This window comes from Acanthaster planci, linkage group LG10 (genome assembly GCF_054643075.1).
Source record: "Acanthaster planci isolate LZ-2023a linkage group LG10, COTS_SCS, whole genome shotgun sequence".
Lineage (NCBI taxonomy): Eukaryota > Metazoa > Echinodermata > Asteroidea > Valvatida > Acanthasteridae > Acanthaster > Acanthaster planci.
The window spans coordinates 12,797,544-12,823,170 of record NC_141786.1 but is presented as its reverse complement, the minus strand read 5'-3'; the positions used below and the strand labels follow the sequence as shown (position 1 = coordinate 12,823,170).

Below are 25,627 nucleotides of genomic sequence, written 5' to 3'. Positions count from 1 at the left end.
CCTTTACATTGGCACGTAAATGATAGATTCCAACGAGACTTTATTACAATATAATTGGACTAAATTGCGTAAGGGCGACAGGCCCTTGGGCGGTAATTTGCCTTCAAGAAGTTTCCAGAAGACAACACTACGGTGTCCCTGAAAAGGCTACCGACCCTCACAACGGTGTGTAAGCAAAAAAAAAAGCATCAAATTTTCCGAGGCAATTGATTTTAGGTTTGTCTTCATTTGTATGTAGAATGACTTCCATTTGGATTGCCAAACTACATGTACTTCTGTCATTAAAATATCTTTCTTTAATAAGTCATGACATTCCAACAAAAGTCAAAAGACCGGTTCATCTGAGTTGTGCATTGTAAAAACACAAAAACATTAGCGGAACAGACACTAAATGCAGTAAATACATACAAGTACGCCATACTAAGATTCACCAGTAAAGTCCTTAATTCGACTTTTCTCTTGTTACAGATGTTTACGTGCGAGCTGTGCAAAAAGATATTCAATAAGCGAGGCAACTTCAATCGTCATATTGCTTGCCACAACGATGTCAACCAGCATCAATGCAATGACTGTGGTAAGGTGTTTGCCCGACGGGATAATTATGATGATGGTGCCGAACCCCAAGACCTCGTTCGTATGGTGGTTGTACACCCTGAGCTGGACTTCCCTATAACTTTACCTTTTATCTCCAAGAAACACCTGACAGCAGAGCGCTTCTTATCGAGAGTAGAGATGATTCTCCAATCCTACGAGGAGTTTACGATAAATGCTACGATCGATATTCACATAACTCAGGTTTCTATTCCGCACGGAAGTAAGGCCACGAAGACAAAGTACATCAACATGGAAAGGATTTTAAAGGAAAAACAATGCATATTCAAATCGTCAATAAAGATGAACTCTGCGGCGCACGAGCTATAGTAACGGCAGAAGCAAGAGTCGACGAACACGAGAAGTGGGATGCTATTCGTAAAGGCTTCAAGATATAGCAGACGCTCGCTAAAGAAAAAATTGCATCATCAGGCCGGGTGCATTTGGCAAAGTGCGGAACTGACCAAATTAAACAGTTTAAAGATGTACTTCCCGACTATCAGCTCGTAGTGTGTTCTAGGGACTACGCCAATGCCGTCATTTACAGGGGACCCCAGGCTACCCGACAGATTTATTTGTATCATCACGATGACCACTATAACGACATCACTAGCATGCCAGCCTTCCTCAACCGAAGTTATTTCTGCGTAGAATGTCTCAAAGGCTACGACCACACTGAAGATCACCGATGCCAGGGTTCGTGCTACCTTTGTTTCCAGCCCAAGTGACTGGGTATACTGTTCCGAATGCAATCATTACTTCAGGAGCACTATGTGCTTTGACAACCATCCTAAGCCAAACACGCAGCGCATCAGTTTGTAAAACTCATTTCCGATGTCAAGATTGCGACAGATTTGTCAGTCGAAGACGACACAGAGCCCAAAATCACAGATGTGGAGAAAAGTTCTGTAACGTTTGTAGAGAGTTTGTTCTCCCTGATCATCTTTGTTATTTGCGACCGGTCGTAGGTGGTAAAGACAAACCCGTTGTCAGCGATGCGGCGGATGGAGGATTGAAAAATGAGGAAGCTGAATGTACAAATGAAAATGACGACATCACCAGCTATATCTTTTTTGACTTTGAACATGTACAAGAAACCGGTATCCACGAACCAAATCTATGTATCGCACAAAACGTATGTAAAGTGGATGCTTGGAAGGAGATACCTTGAAGTCATGTGATCGATGCGGGAAGAAAGAGCAAATTTTCTCTGCACCAACCACGAGGCAAGATTTTTGTAATTGGCTTTTTAGCGAAGAAAATGCGAGGGCCATCGTCCTATGCCATAACTTTAAGGGTTATGACTCTTAATTTGTACTGCGGCATCTTTATGACAACGCAGTTTTGCCAGAGGTCATCTCCAATGGAGCGAAAGTAATGAGCATCACCGTACCTGCAAACAACATGAAGTTCATCGACTCCAACTTTTTAACCATGGCCCTCTCCAAACTCCCCAATGCCTTCGGTCTGAAAGAATTGGCGAAAGGTTACTTCCCCCTTTTGTTCAATACATGGGCCAATCAAAATATCGTACAGCCACGCCTTCCCGAGATGCACTACTTTAATCCTGATTCGATGAAATCTGCAGACCGACAAATCTTTGTCAAGTGGTACGAGGAGCACCAAAATGATCAATTTGATTTTCAGCATGAGATCGTTAAATACTGCCGGTCTGATGTTGACATTCTTCGTCTTAGCTTCCGGTCCCTCTTCATGGAGGTGACTGCTGACGAGTCAACACCAGGGATCGACCAGTTCCAGCATTGCATAACCATTGCCTCTGCCTGCAATTTGGTGTACCGAAGCAAATACTTACAGCCAGACACAATAGCTATCATCCCACCCAACGGTTATCCCTCCAACGACCGCCGGTCCATCAAAGCTCTCCAGTGGTTGAAATGGATGGCTGATGAAACAGGTCACTTTATCCAGCACGCAGCCAACAAGGGGGAAAAACGTATCGGTAACTACGAGGTGGACGGTTTCTACGAGGCTGATGGGATGAAGACCATTACCCTCTGTCATGACCTTTTACAAAGGTCACGGCGCAGAAAAATGTCAAGATGGCGGCGGCCGAGTCTGCAAGTGTATCAGCACGAGACGTGTCTAGCGAAACGGTTGAAAATACGAAGCATATTCTCGGGACCTACGGAGCGCCAGTTGTTGGTTGCAAGGAGGAACTGACGGCAAGACTGCACACAATAGAAAACAATCCTGTTCTGGCAAACAAATTGAAAAAACGTGAAAATCTGAAGAAATCGTCCGACGTCAAGTTTCCAAGACTGGACTGGGATGCACCACACTCAAATGAAAACTGGCAGACGTTTGATCTTGGGAAATTTCCCCTTGTTAACGTTTCAGATGAGGTTATAGCCGACCACTTGAAAAACGTCCGTGGAATAAAAGCTCAGAGACTGAAAGGATCGCGAATGTACTACTCTCGTAAGGTCATGTGTCCTCCCAAAGCTATAACAGTAGTAAATAACGCAGGACCAGGAGATGACAACGGCAGTGGGTTGAAGTTGGGAACGTACATCCGGAGTCAGGTGAGAAGAAGTTACAGAGGAGAAGCCCAAGTACACATATTTTTCCCAGCTAATAGCACATCTATTAGGGCAAAATGTACATGTCCAGTAGGAGTTTCTGGGTTGTGTTGCCATGTGATATGCACTCTCTACCTTCTCAGGGATATGGGCCAAGGCAAACCAATGCTCTTAGAGATAGTGTGTACAAGCAAACTGCAGCGATGGCACAAGAAGGGAACAGCAACAAATAACAAATTTCCATCATATCAAATGATGCCACTTGAACGTCTTTCACTAAGAGCCCCAAGGCAAAGCAGAAAACGAGATGGGAAAAGGAATATTACTTCCAGGTATGAAAGCATTGCGGAAAATGTTACAAATATAGCACGTGCTAGTGTAAGTGTTGAAAAGCAGTCCACCTGTAGAGGAAGTCAGGTTTGCAGCTTACTAATGAACAGATATTAGAGCAAAGCCCTACAAGATCACAACTATGCGTCATCTGGTAGTGGTAATAGTTTTTATTTTTCTGATGAGTTTGGCTCAAACATGTATGCTTTGTTAAATCCCACAACCGACTTCTTCAGAAAGTGAATCCGTGCCCATTCCTGGATGGAAAATTAACCCTAAACAAGTAACCCCTCCTCCCACTCAGATGCACACATAATGGGTTTTGACCTACATGTACATGTACACTTACATGTATACATGTACTTGGCCCCAGGTGTGAACAAGGTCACACTTTCTGGAATGAATGATGATGCTGGGATTTAATCCAATGTTGCAGATTTTATATTAACCATTTTTTTAATTTATGGATGAAATGCTCATGAGGGCAAAATTTCATTGTGTAGGAATTTAAAAGATTGCAGTTAATGATTTTAGTTTATGTTGTTAAATATGTTAGAAAGGAGTGTTCTTTAGTTTAAAGGCTATTCAAACAGTTAAACCTTCTAGAAATTTGAGCAAGGGCATTTTGACCAAATTGCAGTTTGTTGGGCTTGACGGCTTGGTTGTTAAACACTGGCACTTTACATTAATTTTGATTCCCAGCCAGGTTTGAATCCTGTTGGACCGATTAAGATTTCTTTGCTCAATTTGATACCAACCACTCTTTTCAAAGTTAACATGCTTGGTACCTTGGTACAGAGTTTTTGTTTGTTTGTTGGGTTGTTTGTTTGTTTGTTGTTTGTTTTATTGTGCAAAAGGACATACCTGCAGTGCATGTATTTAGTCAAAAGGGGACCTTGGGACCTGTCCGGTTAAACTTGGCAATGCATTTTACTGAAAATTAAGAAGAGAAAAGACCCAAGACACAATGATGTCAGGTTGTGATACATGTATAACAATGCCCATGTACTATGGTATGAACACGTGTTAAGGTATTGATCTTTAAGTCTGATTCAAATACCATTGAATTTAACCAGCAATTTTCCATTTTCAGTGTCTGTAAAAAACAGGATGTTTTTAAACAGAAAATACCCTGGGTTTGTCATGCCCATCCTATTCATCATTGTGACTTAGTGAAAGTAGGTCAGAAGCACTGTGAGCTACAGCTGCATGTACTTGTTCACAGGGATTCTTTTCTTTTTTGTTTGGGAAGTGTTCAATTACAGGCTGTGAAAGTTTTTTTGCTAATGGCCTCATTGTTATTCTTTGAATACAGGTAACAGTGATGCTACTGAGCACAATGACCAGGTACCATCACATGGTTCCCATCAGGCATTTCCCTTGTCTTCAAATTTGAACCCACACCCTGTAACTTCCGATATGCTCCACGCTTACAAGTACAATCATCTGGACTTTACTGCTCTGTGAAAGCTGCTGGAGAGGAAATGGGCCAGATCCCACTTCAAGTGTCCCCTGAGCTGTGTTCTGAGAAGGGACATGCTATGGTTGCACAGAACAGTCCAGAGTGGTATCAACTTAGAAAGAAGATGGTAACATCAAGTAAAGTGCCAGCACTCCTGGGGCTCCGTGGGTCCAAGTGTCAGGAACAGATGCTTAGAGAGGTGATGGAGCAAGAGACTGAAGATGATCTCAAGAAAAATAAGAGGATGGCTAGTCTTCCCAGTTTCAAGCGAGGGCAGCAATATGAAGACAAAGCTGCTGAACATTTCACCCAAGAAACAGGTATACATGTATTTGGTTGCATTGTAGTTATATGCACCTTATTACAATGTAGGCCTGAAAGCAGGATTTTTTGTTCTACGGGGGTATCTTCATAAGTTGGACCACTATAGGTAATGATAATTGTTTAATAATAATTTGCATTGAATAAAAATTGCTGAAAAAAAAACAGACATTTTCAAATGTGGGGGGTGGTGCCGATTCCCCGTCAATCGATTTTCTCAAATTATCTCTCAAAGCAGTGAAATCTATCTTTTGTTAATCTGTCAGTTATAAATTATTTTTGGATACTTTTTACCCCAAGCAATTTTTTTAAAGGATTTTTTAAAACAAATACATTATAATTTTTTGTCATCAGGTATTCCTGCTTATAAAGTGGGAATTTATCGGCAAGGGAACACAATGTTTGCAGCAAGCCCAGACAGAATTCTACCTGGCAGCTGGCTACTAGAAATCAAGACTAGAGTAGCAGGAAGTGCCAGCCCCTTGGAAAAGCTTGATGGTACTCACTTTGCCCAAGTGCAAACCCAGCTGTATTGCACAGATAGAACTGAAGCTATTCTTATGTCCTTCTTGCCTGAAGAGCAACTCGCTCACTACTTTTACATTAAACGGAATCACGTTTGGTGGAAAGTTGCAGAAGTTATTCTTGGAAGTATTGTGCACAAAACAAAAGTAGAACATTGGGATTTGAGAGAAACTGAAGTCTTGAGGAAAATAGGGAACGCTCTTCTCGGTCAAAATGCAGAATTCTCTAACACCAAAGCATTCAGATCATGGACTAATGACCTAGGATCTACATGTAAGCGAGTACAACTGCAAGCAAGTGCTACATTGTGATGTGACCTGTTGTAAGACGTGTTTGTTGGACTGAGAAACAATAGTTTGTCCGTACACACTCAACAGAAGAGTAAACATGTGGATTAGTATTCATATCAACTACATGTACTCACAAATTCAATACACTTCAATACATGTACTCACAAATTAGACCGCTTGAATCCATTTAACAGGTTTTATTTATAAAAACAGGTTAATCAAAGGAAAAATAAATTGCTACTTCTGAAAATAAAAGACTAAACACCATGAACACACTGTCACCATGTTTCATCTTTGTACTTCAGTTGGTGTTCTTAACTTCTTACTATGAAAGTTGCATCTAGGAAATCTTACCAAGGGTTCATACTTTTGGTCCAATAGGCTTCCTTAGCAGTACAAACATAAGGCAAATACCTCGCCAAATGTGTGACAACAAGTCTAGTTGTGTGATTGGCCATTTTTGTTAAGAATTTCCCATTGTCTTACTTGGCCAATAAAACGTTCAACGTGAATCCGCAGAGATGCAATATCAAAGTTTTGGTGACACTCAAATTGATCAAACTGATCCTTAGAATGAAGTGAGGGTTTGTTCAGAACAGCCCCTTTTTTGAGGCAAAGGTCGAAAATGTTAAATCCCTTGTCAGTCAGTACAGTACTGCCTTCATAGACTGGTTTCATGACTTCATCTTCAACCTGTTCTGTCAATGTTGAGTCAGTTATTGAACCTGGATAGCAGTTACTAAAAAAGGTCCCTGAACCATTGGCAGTAATTGCAACAAGGGATTTGCAAGTGGCTGCATTTTTGTAGTCTGAAACATTCATGCCATTCAGCTGATAGTCACTGAAGTTTTCATGTTTAAATTCGGTGCAATCGAGTATCAATGACGTGTCTCCATACCCTGCGCCTTTAAATACCTTTGGCATTTGGGACAAAATAAAGTCTTTTGAAGGGCACAAATCAATCTGATCCAAAACAGCTGGAATAAATAATGTCCAAGCCTCAACTAAGCGGCTAACAGTCTTTTCTGAGATGCCAAACAAGTATGATGCAACATTTTGTTTCATCCCCTGTCTCCATATTGTAAGCAAACACAGTAGTTCATTTTGCTTATCTAACCTGCGGCTTAAAGAGATACATCCAGGATAAGCAATTGCACTTAAGTATGGCTCTAGGACTCTATACAAGGTAATGAATTCTTCTACAGTTAGTCCAGATATTTCTGAGAATTTGATCTTATTTTCAGATAACGTTTCAAACGGCAGATGTACACGTGCCTTTGTTTCTATTTTGCATTCTGCATTTTGAATGTTGTCTTGAACATTGTGGTTCTTATTTTCACTGCTGGATTCTTGAAGCATCTTTTGTTCTTCCAATTTCTTTTCCAGCTGATGCTTTTCCCTTTCCAATTCCTCTATGTCAGCCATTCTAGACTTCAGCTTTTCATTTTCGTTGAAAAGCTTTCTCCCCAGTCTTGATTTGCATTTTACTGGGGCAACATTTGGTCGGTTGCTACGATCGGTTGGTGCTCGTCTGGGAGCAACATCCAATTTTCTCAGTCGTTTTGCCTTAAGAAGTTTGACCTAAATTTTCTTTTGCCTCTCTTTTCGGGGGGTTTTCGCCAACCTTTCTTCCAAAGCATTAATTACATTATCTGGAACAGCAATGTCTGGTATATGATCAAGAGACAGTCTCTGTCCGCCAGTCCAGTGAGAAGCACAGCAGTACGCTTTACTCCAGTTGACGTTGTCTGTATGTAAAGCACAAGCGTACAGCTTTTGAATATGGCTGTCAGGAGGAACTCGGTAAGCGGCCACAGATGGCTTGGTTTTGTAGTTGTTCGTGCACAGAGCTTGGCAACAGTTCCAATGGCATTTCATCTCAGAAGTCTCCATTCTATTGAAAAATGAACACGATACATTTAAAATATATTAGTGGGTGTAAATGTACATGCACTTTCATTGCTCAATGCCGCAGACTGTTTTAACCAAGACTACAACAATGAAGCCAAGTTTCAAGCCAGACGGACACGACTGCACTTTAGAAGTTCACTCTTCACGATCAACACGGCATAGCTAGTCTACATATAGTAGAGTGGCGCACTTGACGATCGCTCGATTTTCTTCACACAGCGTGGCCAAACCTTAACCTCTTTGTTGAAAAAATTCCAAATTCAGTTGATGAAATACCTAATACATTTACCTTCACGACACATGGTGTTGAACCTTCGTAAACAATTTCAGTGTCATGAAATTTCGTCTGAAATTAAACAAGGGTAACGTCCGGAAATTGGGCTTGAATTGAGTGCAGTGTCCTCTAACTTAATACATGGTGCATCCCCCCCCCCAAAAAAAAAGCTAAGAAAATCGCACCTAAACATTAACCAAGTTCCTTTAAGTTGATAAATTATAGTAAATTACAGTTTCTTGCACTCACATACCTGTCTACCATGTGTGTCTACAGTTTTGTTAGAAAATGTTTTTCTTACTTTTTGGGGAAAATCAAATTAAAAGCGAGTTCATTTTCCACTGAGAAAAAAACGTATAGGGGCCTAGCTGGAACAAAACATCGAGAATTATCAATCAGAATAGTTGTTTATTGCTCCAGTAAGAAATAAGAGCCGAAAAAATCTCAGTGCGCCACGTTTGAGGACGCGCCACGTCATGCACGTTGACGTTAGACTACATCATATCAGCAATCATAATGTAACGTTAGACATCGTAAAAAAAGAGGCGATTGCAATTCACAAGGGGTCCAGTTAAAAGTAACATTGTAGCAACTCAGACCGGGGTCAGTACTAATCAAACATACTCACTTGAAAAAGATCGGATTGAAAACGATCGTCAAGTGAGTCCAACTCACTTAACGGAGCGGATTTCCGCTGCGTTGACTCACGAGACTAGGGTCGCCATCTTGACAATTTTCCGCGATGCGCCCTCACCGTCAATATTCAGCTATTTTATGACAGAGGGTAATGTCATTAAAAGTCAATGAGCAAAGTTTTCATGAAACAAAAGGTCCAAAGAAAATCTTTCTTTTTCATCTCACAGCACCGAACCTGGTAACACTTGAAATTTCTGATCGTCACTGTTGCAAGTATAATTCAGGGAGTTGGCTGGCACCGAACACACTTTACCAATGGCTGGACTATGACAGATTTGTTTGTGCTGCCATATTTGTGTTTGACTATAAAAGCCCTGGCACTCTCCACACATAACAGTGTCTGTAGAACCCTGTTGTCTTTCCCTAATTAAATAAAGGGTGTGTGATGGTTTGCCTGGCTCCCTTGCCCTGTTAGACTATTCTCTTCATGTTTTCGTGAAAAGTCCCCTCTTTTTTATTTGTGCCATGGCCTTCAACATTTTTCCCAAAGGAGATCCAGTTCAAGCTTATTTCATGTTCCTCCGGCGGCTGAGTTGGGCCTGTTGTTCTCCACAGTATAGGCATGGATGTTTGGGCCGAATTTTTGGTACTTTTTGTTGTTCTTCAACCTACATGAATAACAGCAAACACAAGTTTGTGACACTGTAGCATCGTCATTTGCAACGGAACATACGGTGTACATGTGTGCACGTGCATGTGGATGAAGTCAATGCTCCTGATGAGCTTTCAATTTTAAATGTGTATGTATACTTTTAAGTGGCACATGGTCTAATATTTCCTTATTTGAAGTTGTATCCTTCATCCGTGAGGACAATTTTTCTACGAAAATAGTGGCAATGATACAAGGTAATTGTCTAAATTCTTTTACCATCTCCTTCAGAACATTTTACTGTCCGAAATTTTACTTGGGTACATGTACATGCATTCAAGCATCCTTTAGTACATGTATTTTAGTCACGTAGCATTTTTGCACTGCACAGAAATGACACTATTTAATCGTTAAAAATATCAAAAAACAGTTTACGTACATGTAAATCACCGGCTGCACATGAACTGATGTGACATGGACAGTTGGTGCACCAAAAACAGACAAAATGCTACATGTTGCATGCCCAGGAAAAGGTCGTTAGTGGCCAAAATAGACAAAAACCACTTTTGGAGATAATAAAATTCAAAGGTTTTTGCGCTCCAATTTCCAAATTAAAAATCACATAAAGCTTGAATTTGGGGGCATGATTTTTGTTCATAATTGTAATAATTATGGGTAATTTCTGATTAAATGTGATACATAATTTTCAATTTATTTGCATGTTTAAGTTAACGACGTCTTGCCGGAAACTCTCTTGGCTGTTACATGCTTTAAGTAGCACAGTAAGTCATTAACGTCCTTTTGCCAGGAATAAAGTTTGCTTTCAGTACGAATTTCAGTGGGACGTTAGAATGATTGGAACACATTTTGCAACATTAAAAAAAATACGTTGACTTTTTTTGCCGGGCAAATTTTTTTTAAAAGGCCTTCCGCCCTTTCCTTGTTATTAATTACGCCATTATGACGTAGACCCTTTAGAATTATGTTTTACACGCCGTATTCAACGGGGTGTAAACGCGCTCCGGTTTGATCTGCCGGAAACAAGATTTGCCGAATTTCTCGACTCAATGGTTGCAATACTGACAACCCACATTGCAGTGCATCACCAAGAAGTTATCAAATAGAGGCCTTTTTGCAGTGCATTATGGGATAGTGGACAAGTGTCATTTTCTAACTGCCCTGTGCGCGGAAAACGTTTGTCTATCCCGGTTGGGAATTAGAAATTCCTCATAGCGAATGAGTTTTATAGGTAGTCAAACTGGTGGATTTTGTGTGATGCAGGGAAACCCCTCCATTAATCATATAGGAATATCATATGGAGTACGCTTAATTGCGGCAGCTTGTCGACCGTGACCGTAAATTTGACCTGTCTGTGGCAAACTCTGGGTGGGGTGCTTTATTGTGAATTAACCGTATTGTGTGGACTGTTTGCACCATTTGTTTTTAATTTTATTGCATTTAATCCTTAACAGTTAATCATTTATTCATGGGCCATACCTTGGCCTTTTTTTCGCCACATCATCAATAAGGCAAATCTGCGCTGAATATTTATACGTAACACAAGACACCGACATTCAATGGGATACAAATTTGGACAGAAACGAATAAAGAAGAAAAGAGTCGAGTCCAAAACTTATTTTGACGGGAATGAAAGAACCTATATATGCTTTGCTAGCTCCACGTTTGGCTCAACCGTTGCCCGAGTCGCAAAGAGGAAGCATCGTGGTGTCTACCGGGTACTACGGAATCGATTGGTTTGATTTTATTTTAAACGCCATCCCTGGAGTAAGTTTTAAGGTGCACTCGGAATCGAAAAGGGTGACCTTAACCATTACGGATCCCAATCTCAAATTGCAACTCAATAGAGAGGTGGCTAATTGTTAAGCTTACCCGAAAACAAACTTTCACCCAACGTTATTTACATAGGTGAGTATAACTCAACTCCTACGTTTATTCACTGCCAACAATTGGAGCACTCCATCAATTTTTATAACGGAAAGTCTTCTAACCTGCTTGACGTTATCCCTTACGACTCAACGAATAAAACGCCTGAAAAGCTGATACCCCGCAACATCGGCAAATTGAACTCCTGAACAACACCAGCAAAATTTTGATTGAATTAGATATCTATTAATAAAATGGAGAAAGATATTGAGACCCACACATTTCACTTGACTAAAAATCCACGGACATTTAAACTTAAAAACGAGATCAAAAATGAAGAAGGGACCAAACGTATCTGCGTCAAAAATATTCAGCTTGAAAATTTTTTTTAAACATTACGAGGGATACAGAGATCGAGTGGATAGTAAAAGAGGAAGCAGCTGAGGAGCCTGGTGCGGATGGGTTAGTAAATTTAAAATTGATAAAAAATATATACCAAGTATTTTGTTCGGGATACTGGTTTCCCCTCTTTTGGTTATAGTTTTAGAAATGTAATAGAAATATTTATAAACTGTTATGTAACAACTTTCGATTTTTTACAAAACCAACATAAATATATTGCTAATTGGGCCTTTAATGTTAAACGAATCAAGGTCATGAGAAGCATGATGCTTTCTATTTTGCAAGCTTTTAGAGTTGGTTATTCTACTTTTATACCGGGCAGAGAAGAGGGTAAACCTTTTTCTGTTTTTGAACCTGGAGAAACGGGCGATGAAAATACAGCGACAGTGAAAGAAGAGCTTTTACGTATTTTTAATGTTTCTGCAAAAGATCGTTCTAGTTTAATAGATACTTTTTTTGAGAATAATAATCTAAGTGTTATAGATTTTTAGACTTTTCCTGGGGTAATAAGAACATCGTACGGGGCTTTTTTGGAACAAGTTGATGCTGGGTTTTCATCTGTATTTTCAAATATTGATAATTTTATTTTAGCGGCGAAGGTTCTCTTGGGATTGGTTTTAGGGCTTGAAGGTATATTTGATACACTAGATTACCGAAGCGCTCTTTCGGATCAACCACCAAACGTCGACAGTCTCTCTACCGAAATGAAGAGAAAGTATGTTTGGTATTCTAGTGAAAGTAAATTAGTTCTTGCGCCTGGTGAACTTGTTGAAGGCGATGAGCAACCAAGTGATCGTGTAGACCCCATATTTAACCGGCTTTACGCCGAGCGAGCGTTTGAGTCAGTGAACGTCTCAGGGGCGAGTGGTAGTATCGTATTAGAGCCCGGATATTATGGAATCGAATGGTTTGATTTTATTTTAAACGCCATCCCGGGTGTTATTTTTAAAGTTTACAAAGAGTCTCAAATAGTTAACCTGATCCTTTTTGACCCTTTTTTAAAACTAAAACTAAACAAACACGCGGGTAAATTGCTCGGTCTGCCCCACGACGAACAACAAAGCCTAGTTGTATACAAAGGCAACTATGACATTGATAATATCAAACATCTGTTTATCCACGCGAGCAGCTCGACCCACATTATAATTTTTATGATGGGAAGTCTTCAACGGTACTCGCTACCCGAGATACAGATTTATGTAATTTAGAGGTCAACCCAACCTGTAAAAGGCTTATAGATCGGAACATAGACGAACTCACCTTTTCTTTAAAAAGCGACACGGGTAGGTTAGTAAGCGGTAAAGGAGATGGAATTTTGCTTGAGGTGAATATCGTTTAAAAAATCTTAATTATAAAAGATGATATACCCAGATTTAAGTAAACACTTAAACTCAGCTGAAACGAGCGAAGCGAGTGAAACCAAAATTTACAGACTCAGAAAGATTGAAAAATTAAATCCCAAATCCAAAGAGAACACGACGCGAGGGAAAATAGTTACAAAAGGATCAAACGACTTTTAACCGCGCTCGGATACGTGGGGTACGGCATGGAAGCCCTAGGCATGTCTTCGGCAGCCGTCGGCATTCCCGCCATTTTGGGCGTCGTTACCGGACCAGTCGGACTTGTGATGGAAGCATCGTTATCGGTGCGTTTGGCGCTTACGCAGTTCTTAAGTACACCTCCCGTAGACTCAACCACAAAACTAAAAAACACGACCAAATTCGAATGTTGGCAGACGCTAAATTAAACACCATCGAGGAATATGTATCTCACGCGATTGAAGACGGTGACATATCCCAGGAAGAATTTGTCCTTATTTTATCCGAGCTGAAAAGCGAGCAGCGAAGCGAGCACTAAAGGAGAATTCGAACGTCAAGTTAACGAAAGAGCAGAAGCGCTAGCCAACGAACGGGCGGCGGTTTTTAAAAAAGATCTTATGAAAAAACTTGGCGAATAAGTTTTACAAAGTCGGTTAAATACGAAGAGAAACCAGAATCTCCACCCGCTTATCGAGAAGCAAGCAACCCGACCATTTTCACCCAACCGACGGCACCTCCTTTGAAATTCTTTTAAAATAAATGGGAGGCAATTTTAGTAGTCTAAATATTTTAGTCAACGAAGACAATTCCTTTACAGCCGAGTTTCCAAATTTAACGCACGCGTATAAATTACCGAAAGTAACCACGGACGAAGCGGTCAATAGGTGGTCTACCGAGTCGATATTGTTTTACCAAAATCAATTTAATTTCGCAGTCTATTGCGCAACGACGGCCTGCGGTGTGGGCTTTGATCTGCTGTCCGACCCCAATCCGTACGTCTCGGCTTTATTTAACTTTCACGTGTATTACACCGTACGAAAAATATTTTACGACTGCGTGACGCCCATTCCTAGCGACGACGTATTTGACGTGTTACACAATAATTACGACCATCGGAAGTTTACCGACACGTGGCTTTTATACGGAGTAGACCCGAATAAATCGTATGCAAGAGACACTTTTTTGGAACGGATTAGGCACCGCTTGTTATTTCACAGTCGGATGCAGTTACTTTGGCCTGGTGGGATTTCGTTCCTAAAAAGTCTCGGTTGACGGACGTGGGAATCACCAAGGTAAATGAATCAATTCGAGCTTACGTCTACGCATTACTCGGGGCACAGGCACAGACCAAGACCAGCGTGTTTGCCACCGGCACCGAATTAGACGCGCAACGGCAATTTATTACAATCGTGGAATCTTTAATCAATTCGGACCCCGATCTCGAATAGTCGATCGACCAATTTCAAGATTCGCTACAATACGCAAAAACTGCAAAGGGCAAAGCGCCTAAAGCTTTCAACCCGAGTTTCTTCAACACGTTTGCCAGGTTCCACAGTTGACGTTTGATCCAATCGGTAATTCCACCTTTGGAAGGAGGAGCCGGCGTTGGTTTAGGTGCGGGTTCAGGTTCAGGTGTTGGTTTGCTCACTCCGGCAGCTCTGACGCTAGCTACGATACTACTAACGATGGTACTTACCGCTAAACTAAAAGCCGTTAAAATGCTTACGATTGTGACGCCTTGCTCTCTAAATATCGTTCGAATCTTATCACCCAGGGTGTCATCCGAATGTAAAGCGTAATTAATTAAATCTTTAACTCGCGATATTTGGCTTTTGAGTTGACCGTTTAATATGTCTTTTTGAGCTTGTAGTCCTTCGAGTTGATCTTGCAAGTCACGTAAGATCTGTATCCTCAGAAGTCTCGAGAATACTTATTTCTTCTTGAATTTCTGTAATTTTAGCTTCGTTTAATCGTATCTGTCCTCTAATAGTTTGCAATTGTTTGTCTAATCCTAAGAGCTCTTTGTAATTTAAACCCTCGGTTTGAACGTTTGTATCTTGGGTGAGCTCTTCTACGATGTCAATGACTTGGTCTGATATTTGTGGTAGCTCTTCCATTGGAATGCTCTCGGGTTGAATGGCGTTTAGTCTTTTTCTGGTAATCCAAAAAACCGAGTTCTTCGCGAATAAATTTTGATCCACTTTTAAATCCAGCTTTTTTAGCACGCTTTGCTATGGTATCTAGCGATTCAAATCTTCTCGGGTTACGTTCGTCTGTAAGTAATATCTTACTGGGTCCCAGTACATTTTTATAATATAGACCTTTTTTTGAGTTTACTACATTTGTCTGGCTTTTTGTGATATATTCAAAATTTTCGAAAGCGGGCTTTGGTATATCTGATCGACTTTTATCTTTGTAAAAATTGTAAAAATCGTTTACTCTGGGATTACCGATAAACATCGGTCGACCCTCTTCTAAAATTTCGTCTGTCGTTTCGCCTTCTATAAAGGACGTTTCTTGTCGCTCATTCTCAACAAAATCTTGGTCGCGCTCGCTTATTTCTTGATCTTGATGTTCTAAGAGAGGTATTTCCTCGGGATCGAATCCTCCTGCCATTTCTTTTATAATATACATTTTTTAAGCGGTGGGCAGGCTCGCGGGCAGGATACCTTGTGCTTCCAACAAACCCTGGGTGGCCAATGCACCGCTAGACAGCGCGGTCAATTTCAACGCGTCTTCAGCAGACAATTTATTGATATCCGGCGGTTTGACCTTGAACAGCTTGCTCGATAGCATGGCGTAACCGAGCGATAGCCCCAAAACGACCGCATCGTGGTAAACAGTATTGGCGATTCCGTTTGCGTCGATTGATTTAGCGTTACTCATATTTAGTAATAAGGAATCTTAAATTTATTCCAGGTCTAAAATCTGTTCTTAAATTTTATTTTCTTGGCTCGAGTTTGCTTTGTTTCGCTCGCTTTTTGGTTGAACTAATTGGTTTCTCGACATCAGAAGCTTATCCGTGATGCTGCAAGACTAGAAGCCAGCTTCCACGAAGTGTTGATGAACTTCGCTGATGTCCATCACGGGATAAACCACAGCAGACCAATCGACGAGGAGGACCTGAAAAGGATTGGTAAGCAAATTAAAAGACCAGCTGTGTGACCAATGTTTACATGTTATCAATTGACATGCATGTATTATGGGTATTCCTTATCTCATTTGGTGCAGAGCAACTGTGCGGAAGACTAATGTACTGACAACAGTCTTCTTTGCATTTCTCTACTTCAGCACACTCTGCAACAAATGAAATCATGAAATATCCTTTGTAAGTCATGTAATGGCATGTAAACACATTGGTCATGTAAGCAGTCTATTGTTTCATTCCTTTTTAATTTTTTGAGTGTGAAAACTATTTCGGTTGCTAATTGGTTAAAACTGCACATTAATTTATCTACATGTACTTTCAATTTTAAGGTCGATGCATCACTAGGTTTATGGAGTCATACCAAAGCCACTTCCCACAGCGTCCATCACCCCTATAATGCACCTTCTTGAGGACCATGCCCTTGACAAACTGCAGCGGTTCGTGTTTTGGATTCGCTGTGCTAAATGAGCAAGGAGGGGAGCTCATACCGAATTCAATCGCACAGGAAAAGTAGTCCACGGCATGCGAGACCAGCTGAAACGCCTCCTCACTACAATGGAACTGCATCACATCAGCAGCACCACCCCAGAAATTCAGGGCAGCATGATTACAAAACCGCACGAGGAATGAACACCTGCCTCCTGCAAATTAAATGAAATAAAAGCTTTACAAATGAAATATTTACAGTCAGTCAGCTCTGATCACTCTACATGTATAATTTATTACTTGTCATATGTTACATACACTGTATACATTGCAACTTGTAGACCTTATTTGTTCATGTAGCTGCATATTATATACCTCATGTCCACTTTTATACTTTACACAAATTTCATTTTAACTCTTCTGTCATACATGTACATGTAGTTTCGAGCATGTATTCAAGTCCTATGAGCATAGAGCTAGGATGCTACGAGTATGAAGATTTATTCCTTACAGGCCTACGTTAGTACATGAAGGCCTACTAACAACTACATGTACAATAACTAAGGTCAAGAAGATAGATACTGCCTGCATTTTATTAAACGTCACTAGGCTACTCCCCTGTTTAGAGGTCAATATGGTGTTTGTGTGACCTTTAGAGTTAGCATACACAATGAAAACGCTACATGTACATGCAGACCTGTTGATTGGTTGGTGCATGGTTGGATGAGTTGAAGTTTCGCGCAAAGATAGTGTAGGCCTAGGCGTACTGTTGCTAGGCCCCTTACTTATTAGGCCTACTAACATTTATACATTGACATACAAATTCGTGCCTAATGTTACCAATATAAATGCACAGATATTGATTGGGGGATTCAGACTTTTAACAAGGCCAAATTGATACTAATGATTTGGAAAATTTATGTTTTTCCATGAAGGAAATGTCCAACTAGACTCAGTCAGTCCGCAGCGCTCGCGATAATGAGGTCAAATCCCGAACTTTATGTGCTCAGCCAAACGTACGTGTACGAAATAGCTGCGAGAGTTCCGCGCGTTGTTGCGAGATTTCAACCGATCTTTTGTAACGAACTACAGGTTCTAAAAGAAGTAGTGGGCATCCAAGATGGCGTGGTCAGTAGAAGGAACACGTTTTTCCGATTCGAATGGTGGTAAAAATACCCAGTTTAAACCACTTTTTAGCCGTTTTTTTGCACGTCTAAAGTTTAGGCGTAATGCTGTGGCTGTTTTCATTTGCGTTTTTATTTGCTGCGCCCTGACTGGACTAGGTAACAATGACGAAAACTATCACTACAGATCGAAAGAGAAAGCGATAAGCTTTCATTTGGTTTAAATTTTAGCATGTGGGCGAAGTGCGTGCACTTTTTCTGTGACACTTTTTGCGCACGAGATTTCATCTTTTTCAGGAATTTTTTTATAGAGCACGTGCGTTGTGTGCGTTGGTAATAAGGTACAGTGCAGCCTACATGTACTACAGGTGTACAGTACATGTGAATTACTGTGCATGTAAATGCTAAGCAAATAGGCTCAACACTGTAACAGGCCAATTTTTTACATCAAGTTCAAATATAATGATTCATGCTAGGCCTTTTAATAATACAATTGTTCGACTAAGGCCTACTCGTTTGTATTTTTATGAGTAATTTAATGCATGAATTTGGAAAAAAGTGGAAAAATTGTTGCAGCCTGACGCTTTCATGCCTTCTTAATTGCCTTATTTTGAAATAGGCCTTGTACTGTAGTTTTCAGTTGAAAATCAAGTTTTTCCATTACTTTGATTTCTTGAAAATGTCAATGTTTAATATACACTTTTGTATGAAACGCAAAACAAAAAAACCCCATCATTTCCATGTTGTTGCTTGTTGCCTCCAAAATTATATGAGTTACATGTACCTTGTGTCTATGAGCCCAAAGAAGACATGTTTCTTTTTATATTGCTGAACATTGTGATGAAACTAAAGGTTTTAGTGTTACATGTGGATGTACACATGTATGACCACTGAAAATACATGCATCTTTTTGTTCGTTTGTAGGTCAGGCCGTCCACCACCATGGCCAGTCCCACCACAGCCAGCATCACTAGATCAGCCAACGCGATCATGTTGGGAGCCTATATGAAAGGCTAGAGCTCTCATACTTGGAGATTCCCTAACAAAGTACCTCAAAGAAAACATCACAACTGAATTAGTTGATGTGGAGGTAGCAACTCGCCGCGGTGCAACAATTTCGGGCCTTCGAAAGCATTTGCTTCAGTGTCGTGACATGTATACAACTACGCCTGACATTGTTGTAATCCATGTCGGAACAAACGATTTAGAGTGGGGTTTCCTGCACAGCAACTTGAAGCATTTCAGGGAACTCATCACCACCTTACGCGAGATCTTTCCAACTGCTAAGCTGGTGTGCAGTTGAATTCTTCCTCGGCAGGACAGTGAAAGTTTGGAGGCCTCACGTGTGAGCTACAACATTCACTTGGGGAATGTTTGTGGGCAGCTTGGTTGTCATTTTTTTGACAGTGGCGACAAGTTTTAACATTGGCATTTTGCCAGAGATGGCCTTCACTTGAATTGGGATGGGAATTCCCTACTTGGTGCGGTGGTTGAGGGCCATCTAGAGAGATATGCCAGGATGCTTTCACCAATTTCTGGAAAAAGCTCCTGCAACGACACAAGACGGTTTGAGCCTCCAGAGCTGCGCAGGTTGGTACGGAGACCAATGCGGGTGAAGAAGCCCAAGTCAACTCCAGCAGAAACAACCAAATTGCGTCCCTCAATGCTTCCTCCTCCCAAGGACATTGGTTGTGCAAGCCAACCAAGACGAATGAAGATGCCGTCTGTTTCGTCGGTAAAGAAGAGGATGAGGCGGATCAGCATTAATGTCCAGGGTGAGGATTTCAAGATATATGGGCTAGCTCCATTCAAGCCGAAATCTACCCCTGCTGACAAGCCGCACAGTGCAATGGCACATATTGCATACTCTCAAGTGCATGGTCCGACACATCGCTTCAGGGAATTCGGGAATGGCGTTTCCTTGCCAAAACCAAATTCTCCCTATGTTTCATCCTGGAGGCAAACCAAGAGGAGACACTCGGTGCAGAAACGTACGAAGAAGAAAAGACGACGGCGAAAGCGCAAGGTTTGAATAGAAATAGAAATGATTTTTTTTCTTCATGCTAAAGTTGTTGGAAAAAAAGTCTCTCTTTCTGTTTACTCACAAAAATATTGCCCAACTATGCCTTGTGAAAACTAATTGTAATGTTTAAAAATGCCATTAGAGTAACAAGTCAGTTGAAATATTCAGGCAACGAATCGATACTCCAGTGCAGTACAAGATTCAGGTGCGCCAGCTGAGAGCCTCACATCTAGATAATCACTATGTAGCAGCCCTTCTGATGTACCTGTAAAGGTTCGTAATCATGCTGGGTCGAGTAAGATGTTGCTTAATGTTCAGTGATGACAAAGTTAAGTGCCCTTTGGAGAACCAGGCCATATTTTGAGCACAGGTGTGAGAGGACGGTCATCTTTAGCTCCAACCACTACAAGCCATCAGGCTGAATACCACGATATTCCTAAGAAGAGCTCTCTTACCCCATCTGTGTACTATGATTTTGAGATTCCCCAGTCGTCAAAAGCGTCATTTTACAGAGGGAAAATCAATGTGTCAGTGAATGACAGTGCCTTTCAGTCATCAAGACCTTCGCGCCACGGTGCAGCAAATGTGCACATTCTCCGAAATCTTCCAGGGGGTGTACCTTCAGTGTTCGCATAGTTCAGTGATGACGGTACAGACCAGAGAATCACACTTGAACATGTAAAATGCTCTCACATTGCAGAATTTAAATTGCTGAATCTGGACCTCTTGGTTGCATGTCGATGTGCCCCAGGCCAGAGCTGGATCAACTTGGCAAAGCAATGGATGTCACTTCTCAACTTGAGTCTACAAAACTGTGCCTTGGAGAGAGAGAACTGCAGTCAAGAGACAGGACAGAAGTTGAAATCACTTGTAGGAGTAGCTGCAATCCGAGAGGCTGGTAGTTCTGACCCAAAGCTTGCTGTCGAACGGAAAGAATCTTTGAAACCCATACAGGTAAACACCGATATGCTTTGCAGTTCCCTCTCCCAGAAATGTTGGGTTCGTATTTGAACTTTCCAATAAGCCATTAATGAGCAGAGATTTTAGAGGTTGAGTTTGAAAGGAGAGCCAGTGTCCGCCTTCCCTGTTGATGATCAGCAGATTAGCGAACTGGGGGAAGTCTTTTTCTGATTATTGACCTTCAGAAGCTGACAAACTAAGGGCTGAAGAAAACATATCACAAATGGGTAGCAGCACATTGCATTGAAAGAACATACTCCTTCCAGATCAAAAGGTATTGTGCATGAACCCAATACATGAACCTGTCTATATGTAGGTGCAATCTGAAAGCATTTTCTGCATTGAGTTTTTTCCAATACCTTAATTGTGTCCTTAATTCATTAAGGCTCTGCTTTTATAATCCACATGATTATTTAGGTGCAAAAACCCTTTTGTGTTGCCCTGAGCCTCGTCTTGGGTGGGACTAGGTTGATAGAACTGGCCAACTCCATGACCCAGTTTTGAACCCCACTGGCAAACACTTCCACAAATTTGAGGAGGTCGTTGGCAAAAGTGATCTGCATGCAGCACAGCCCCCATCTATGGAACCAATTGTGAAAACCAAGAAGAAACAGGTTTGGGTTTGTTAAATTTAAATATGGCACAATGTACATTTTAAAAGGGTTAGAATTGAAGAGTACTGACAAACATTGAAAGGTATCAATTGGCTTAAAGAGTATGGATGAACAAGGTATTGGGGTCAAGCGTCTCCCTTTACTTTTCCCTTTCTAAAATCTGTTTTCGAGCGGGCCCTGTGGCATCTCTGGGTATCATCCATAATTATGCTAACACATTTATCAGCACTGCTGTCATATGAAGAAGGTTCAGTGCGGGTGGAATGGATGAAGCACAACAAAGCTCCTGAAAGAAATTGTTCCCAGTACATGATGGACACAGCATGACCACGCTAACGGTGGTGGATTAGACTGACGATGGATCTCGGGGGAACAGTTTTGGAAATCCTAGAAAAATACCCACGTCTCCTGGAAGATGGAAAGGTGAGTAGTAATTTCCGTTCTCTAATAATATAACAAATCAGAATTTATCGTCTTTTGTTTAATTTGTGATATGTAGATTGTCTGGCTTTTGATGTGGAAGAAGCAAGTTCAAAAGCAAGTGTGGCTTTGCACTTACACAAGATGCTGTTACCACAAATAAAACCGAAAGCCATACTGTCCTCATATGCTTGCTTTTCTTTGGTGGTGTATTAAGGTTTGGTATTTGATAAGTAAATATACCAAATACTATTTTCCTGTTTGTCCCTTGATTTTTCTTTGTAAACAAATTGAAAAAACAAAGACCCCTCCGCAATGACACATCACTGTTTCCTGATATACATGCATAGGATGACCTCCCTCTCGATGCTGGTTGATGAAACATAGATGTCAATAGTGTGGCATTTTTCATTACTACCTGCTTGGTGTAAAGTCGATTTTCATGACAAACCTCTCTCAACCGCTGCTGGCAGTCAAACTTATGGAAACTGTTGCTTAGGCAATAACATGAGTGTTGTCATTGTACTTTTCTGGAATTTTTACCTGTTTAGATAGATAATGAAATCCAGAACTTGAAAGCCCTGACGATGTCTTGGAGTAAAACGATCCATGATATTCTAATCGCGGTAAACGGCAGATTCAGTAAGGAAAACAATCAACTCCGAACATCCAAGCATCGAAACTACAAACTCAGAGTCCAGAGGCTATACATTGCTACAAAGAAGCGAATCTCAATCCATGAAAAAATTTTGATGAACAAACTGTTCAAAGAACGGAAAAGAGCCCAAGAAATGACCTCAACCGGAAAAGCGTTTTGCTTTCATTACTTCACTAACCTTCAAATTTATTTCTATCTATGTACAATTATAATCTCCCACCCACCGATCTTCTTCCCACAAAGTTACACCGTGCAGTCACCCTTTTGCTTACTTACCAAGAGTATGAACTCGTCCACCACCTCCCCTCTGCCAAAACCAATGTCGTGAATTTGAACAAAACTTAAGCTACCATCACTCGTTGATGCAATGGGTCACCAGTATGTGTACAAGAACACTTTTACTCTAAACAATACTAATGAAATTAAAACGGTAGCTTGAGGCAAGAAAGTAGTAATCAGAATTTACAATAAAAAAATGGGTCTGTTTCACTAGTGTTCACTGGTACGTCCAAGAATACAAGAGGCAACTGCACTCTAACACATACTCTTGCATTAACACAGTCAATAAGATATTGATTCGTTGATCTAATTTGCATACAAACAGCTGAAAACTATCTTTGCCAGCAGTAATTCCCCTCACGCTCCCTCTGATCGAACTGCTATTCATGGAGTACTCGCTGCTAACAAATACAAACTCCCATCCATTGATCTACTGCCTAAAGTCCATAAATGGACTGAAACCCAACCCCTGATAACGAAAAAAAACTCTGAAAGAGAGACCCATTATCATTGCACATAGTCGTGTCACTGCGCCGGGATTTTAAAACTAAATTCACAAAAAAACCAATTTCCATGGCCCATTAAAACCAGTTCAATGCCATTGATCGACTCCTTGCACACTCTAAACGTTGGCTTTTGTGACGAGTTGTCCTTCGTATAATTTGATTTCGAGAATCTACTTTAATATTGAACACAGTGACGTCTATGACGCCCTCTTCCTAATCACGGCGCTTTATAACCCCAGTCACGATGATTTCTCTTACTTCCTTAAAACTTCAGCCATTTTTCGGTAGACAAAAGCCTGAATAAACAAAATAGCGGAGTACAGCTATCACTCTGCCCAAATCGCAAATCTTGTTCTTGCTCTACGGGAATTTAAAGTTTTGTCAACTTAAAGACGCAATGATATTTTTCTGTTCGTGTGTTACATCGACGACGGTCATCATCTCCGATAAGTCCGTTCCAGATAACACTAAAATCATGGAAACTCTATCAAAACTGTACCTTAAATCAATCCCAGTAGCTTCGTAGTTAATGGCAAACCCGTCAATTTCCTCAACCTTACGTTATCTGTGAACCGTCACACAATAAATCCTAACCTTATCCACCACTGCAACTTCCAAAAACCTTTCCAGAAATTTACTTACGTCCATTACAAATCTAACAAACCCTGTATCTTCCGAAGCTTAATCAACGGTGAAAGTCGTCGCTATAGCACCTACTCCTCCAATGCACAGAATGTGAGTTCAAGTGCCACAATTACTTGCCTTCTTTTGACTTTACAATGAACTATGCGCTGACCGACGTTTGTGAAGGAGGGTTGATTAATTTAATATCTACTGGTCATACATCATACACATACTTATTAATGAACTCGTTCAGGAAAAGAAATTTTTTAAAACATGAAACTTGGTATTCGTTGTTAACTTTATTTTGAAAAGAAAAACTTTCGTATACTAAGTACAAGAAAATTAACAATTGGGTTGGCCAAGGGGGAAAATAACCATTTCACCATGGAAATCTTCATACAAGCACTTTTTTTTTGGTATGCTCACTTGTTAAGCACGTTAATATTGAGCTCTTAGGTGGAGTAGTAGGAAAGGGACAGTTATGGACCACACGCCCCTTTTTACCCCGTTTTTGCTCAAAACCCTTGGGTAGTACATCGACTCAAAAAATCGTGGGAATCTTTTTGGTGAGAAAAAATGGGAAAAAATATAAATTACTTGAAATCCAGGTTTTTACCCCCCAAAAACCCCTGGGTAGTACATCGACAAAAAAAGCCCGGCTCTAAAATATATACATTCTGAGCCAAAACCCCCTTTCACCCACCACACACACCGGTAATACTCGCTGCTCCCTCTGGTCGCTTTGCTTCGCTCGCTGTAAACAACTCGTGACTAGCGCCGCTCGCTTCACTGACCTTGAACTTTTGACCCCGGCTGTAAACAACTCGTGACTGGCAATCACTCACAAACAAGTCGAGACTTGCCCGATCTGAACTCCTGACTGGCACCGACCTGCACCAGCACTCACTCAAAACAAAAATGGATTTTCCCTTGCTTTTCCGGTCTGAACTCGTGATCTCTACTTAAAGCGTAGCTCTGTTCAAAGCAAAACACGCTATATTTACAACCACCTTAAATAAATGGACTATTAATAAAATGACTGACGCGGAACTTTGTCACTTGCTGAATCTAAAGGAAGTACACATAGCGGGATCACAAAAACAAAGTCAACCGATGCCCGCTTGCGACCACCAAATACTCGAAATAGATGAAAAATACGCTTGTAAACATTGCGGCCTAATTTTTGGGTGGATTCCTTCTTACACCCCAGCAGACGTGGGAGATCGGTACTTTAATCATCACGTTTGGAGAAAACCGCCACCACCAAAATCGAGAAAAACGTTGCAGAAGTATAACATTTCTTTTAAAAACGGCGAAGAGGGTGAAATAGAATACAAGTTAAACCAAGTTCTAAACGGTAAGATCTCTCGAGGTAAACCGTTGAAGGCTTTAATCGCGGTATGTTATCAAGACGTCACTGTGAAAACCGAATCTAAAGTGAAAGACCTTTTTTAAGTCTCGGATAAGCACTGGAAAAACGCCCTCGAAAAGTTTAACCTCGCCAAACGACGTATAAAACGTATATAATAAAATGGAGACTCACACGTTTTACTTGACCGAGAGCGAGCAGACGTTTAGATTGAAAAACGAGATCACCAACCAAAGGCGACAAGGTCATCCGAGTAAAGAATATTCAGTTTGAAGCTGGATATTTTAACGTAACAAACGCCACTGAAATTGAGTGGGATACAAACTTGGACGGTAGGCC

The 25,627-nt window shown here is 40.8% G+C and overlaps 1 protein-coding gene, 1 long non-coding RNA gene and 1 pseudogene across 3 annotated transcripts; 2 read left to right on the top strand and 1 right to left on the bottom strand.

Annotated features, from left to right (window-relative positions):
• Window positions 1–2,178: 2,178 nt before the first annotated feature.
• Window positions 2,179–6,333, top strand: LOC110990453 (uncharacterized). Its single transcript, XM_022255460.2, has 3 exons — window positions 2,179–3,137; window positions 4,780–5,246; window positions 5,602–6,333. The coding sequence occupies exons 1-2, from the start codon at window positions 2,655–2,657 to the stop codon at window positions 4,858–4,860; spliced, it is 564 nt and encodes a 187-aa protein (XP_022111152.2). The 5' UTR covers window positions 2,179–2,654; the 3' UTR covers window positions 4,861–5,246; window positions 5,602–6,333.
• On the bottom strand, window positions 6,231–10,343 carry LOC110990452 (uncharacterized). The gene is made up of 2 exons (XR_015426941.1): window positions 8,876–10,343; window positions 6,231–7,956 (listed from the first exon to the last, which is right to left on the bottom strand). It is a non-coding gene; the product is annotated as an uncharacterized LOC110990452 (long non-coding RNA).
• Window positions 10,344–17,657: 7,314 nt separating this feature from the next.
• Window positions 17,658–19,867, top strand: LOC110990450 (uncharacterized; annotated as a pseudogene). The gene is made up of 3 exons (XR_015426814.1): window positions 17,658–17,839; window positions 18,760–19,180; window positions 19,268–19,867. The product of XR_015426814.1 is annotated as an uncharacterized LOC110990450 (transcript).
• Window positions 19,868–25,627: the final 5,760 nt, after the last annotated feature.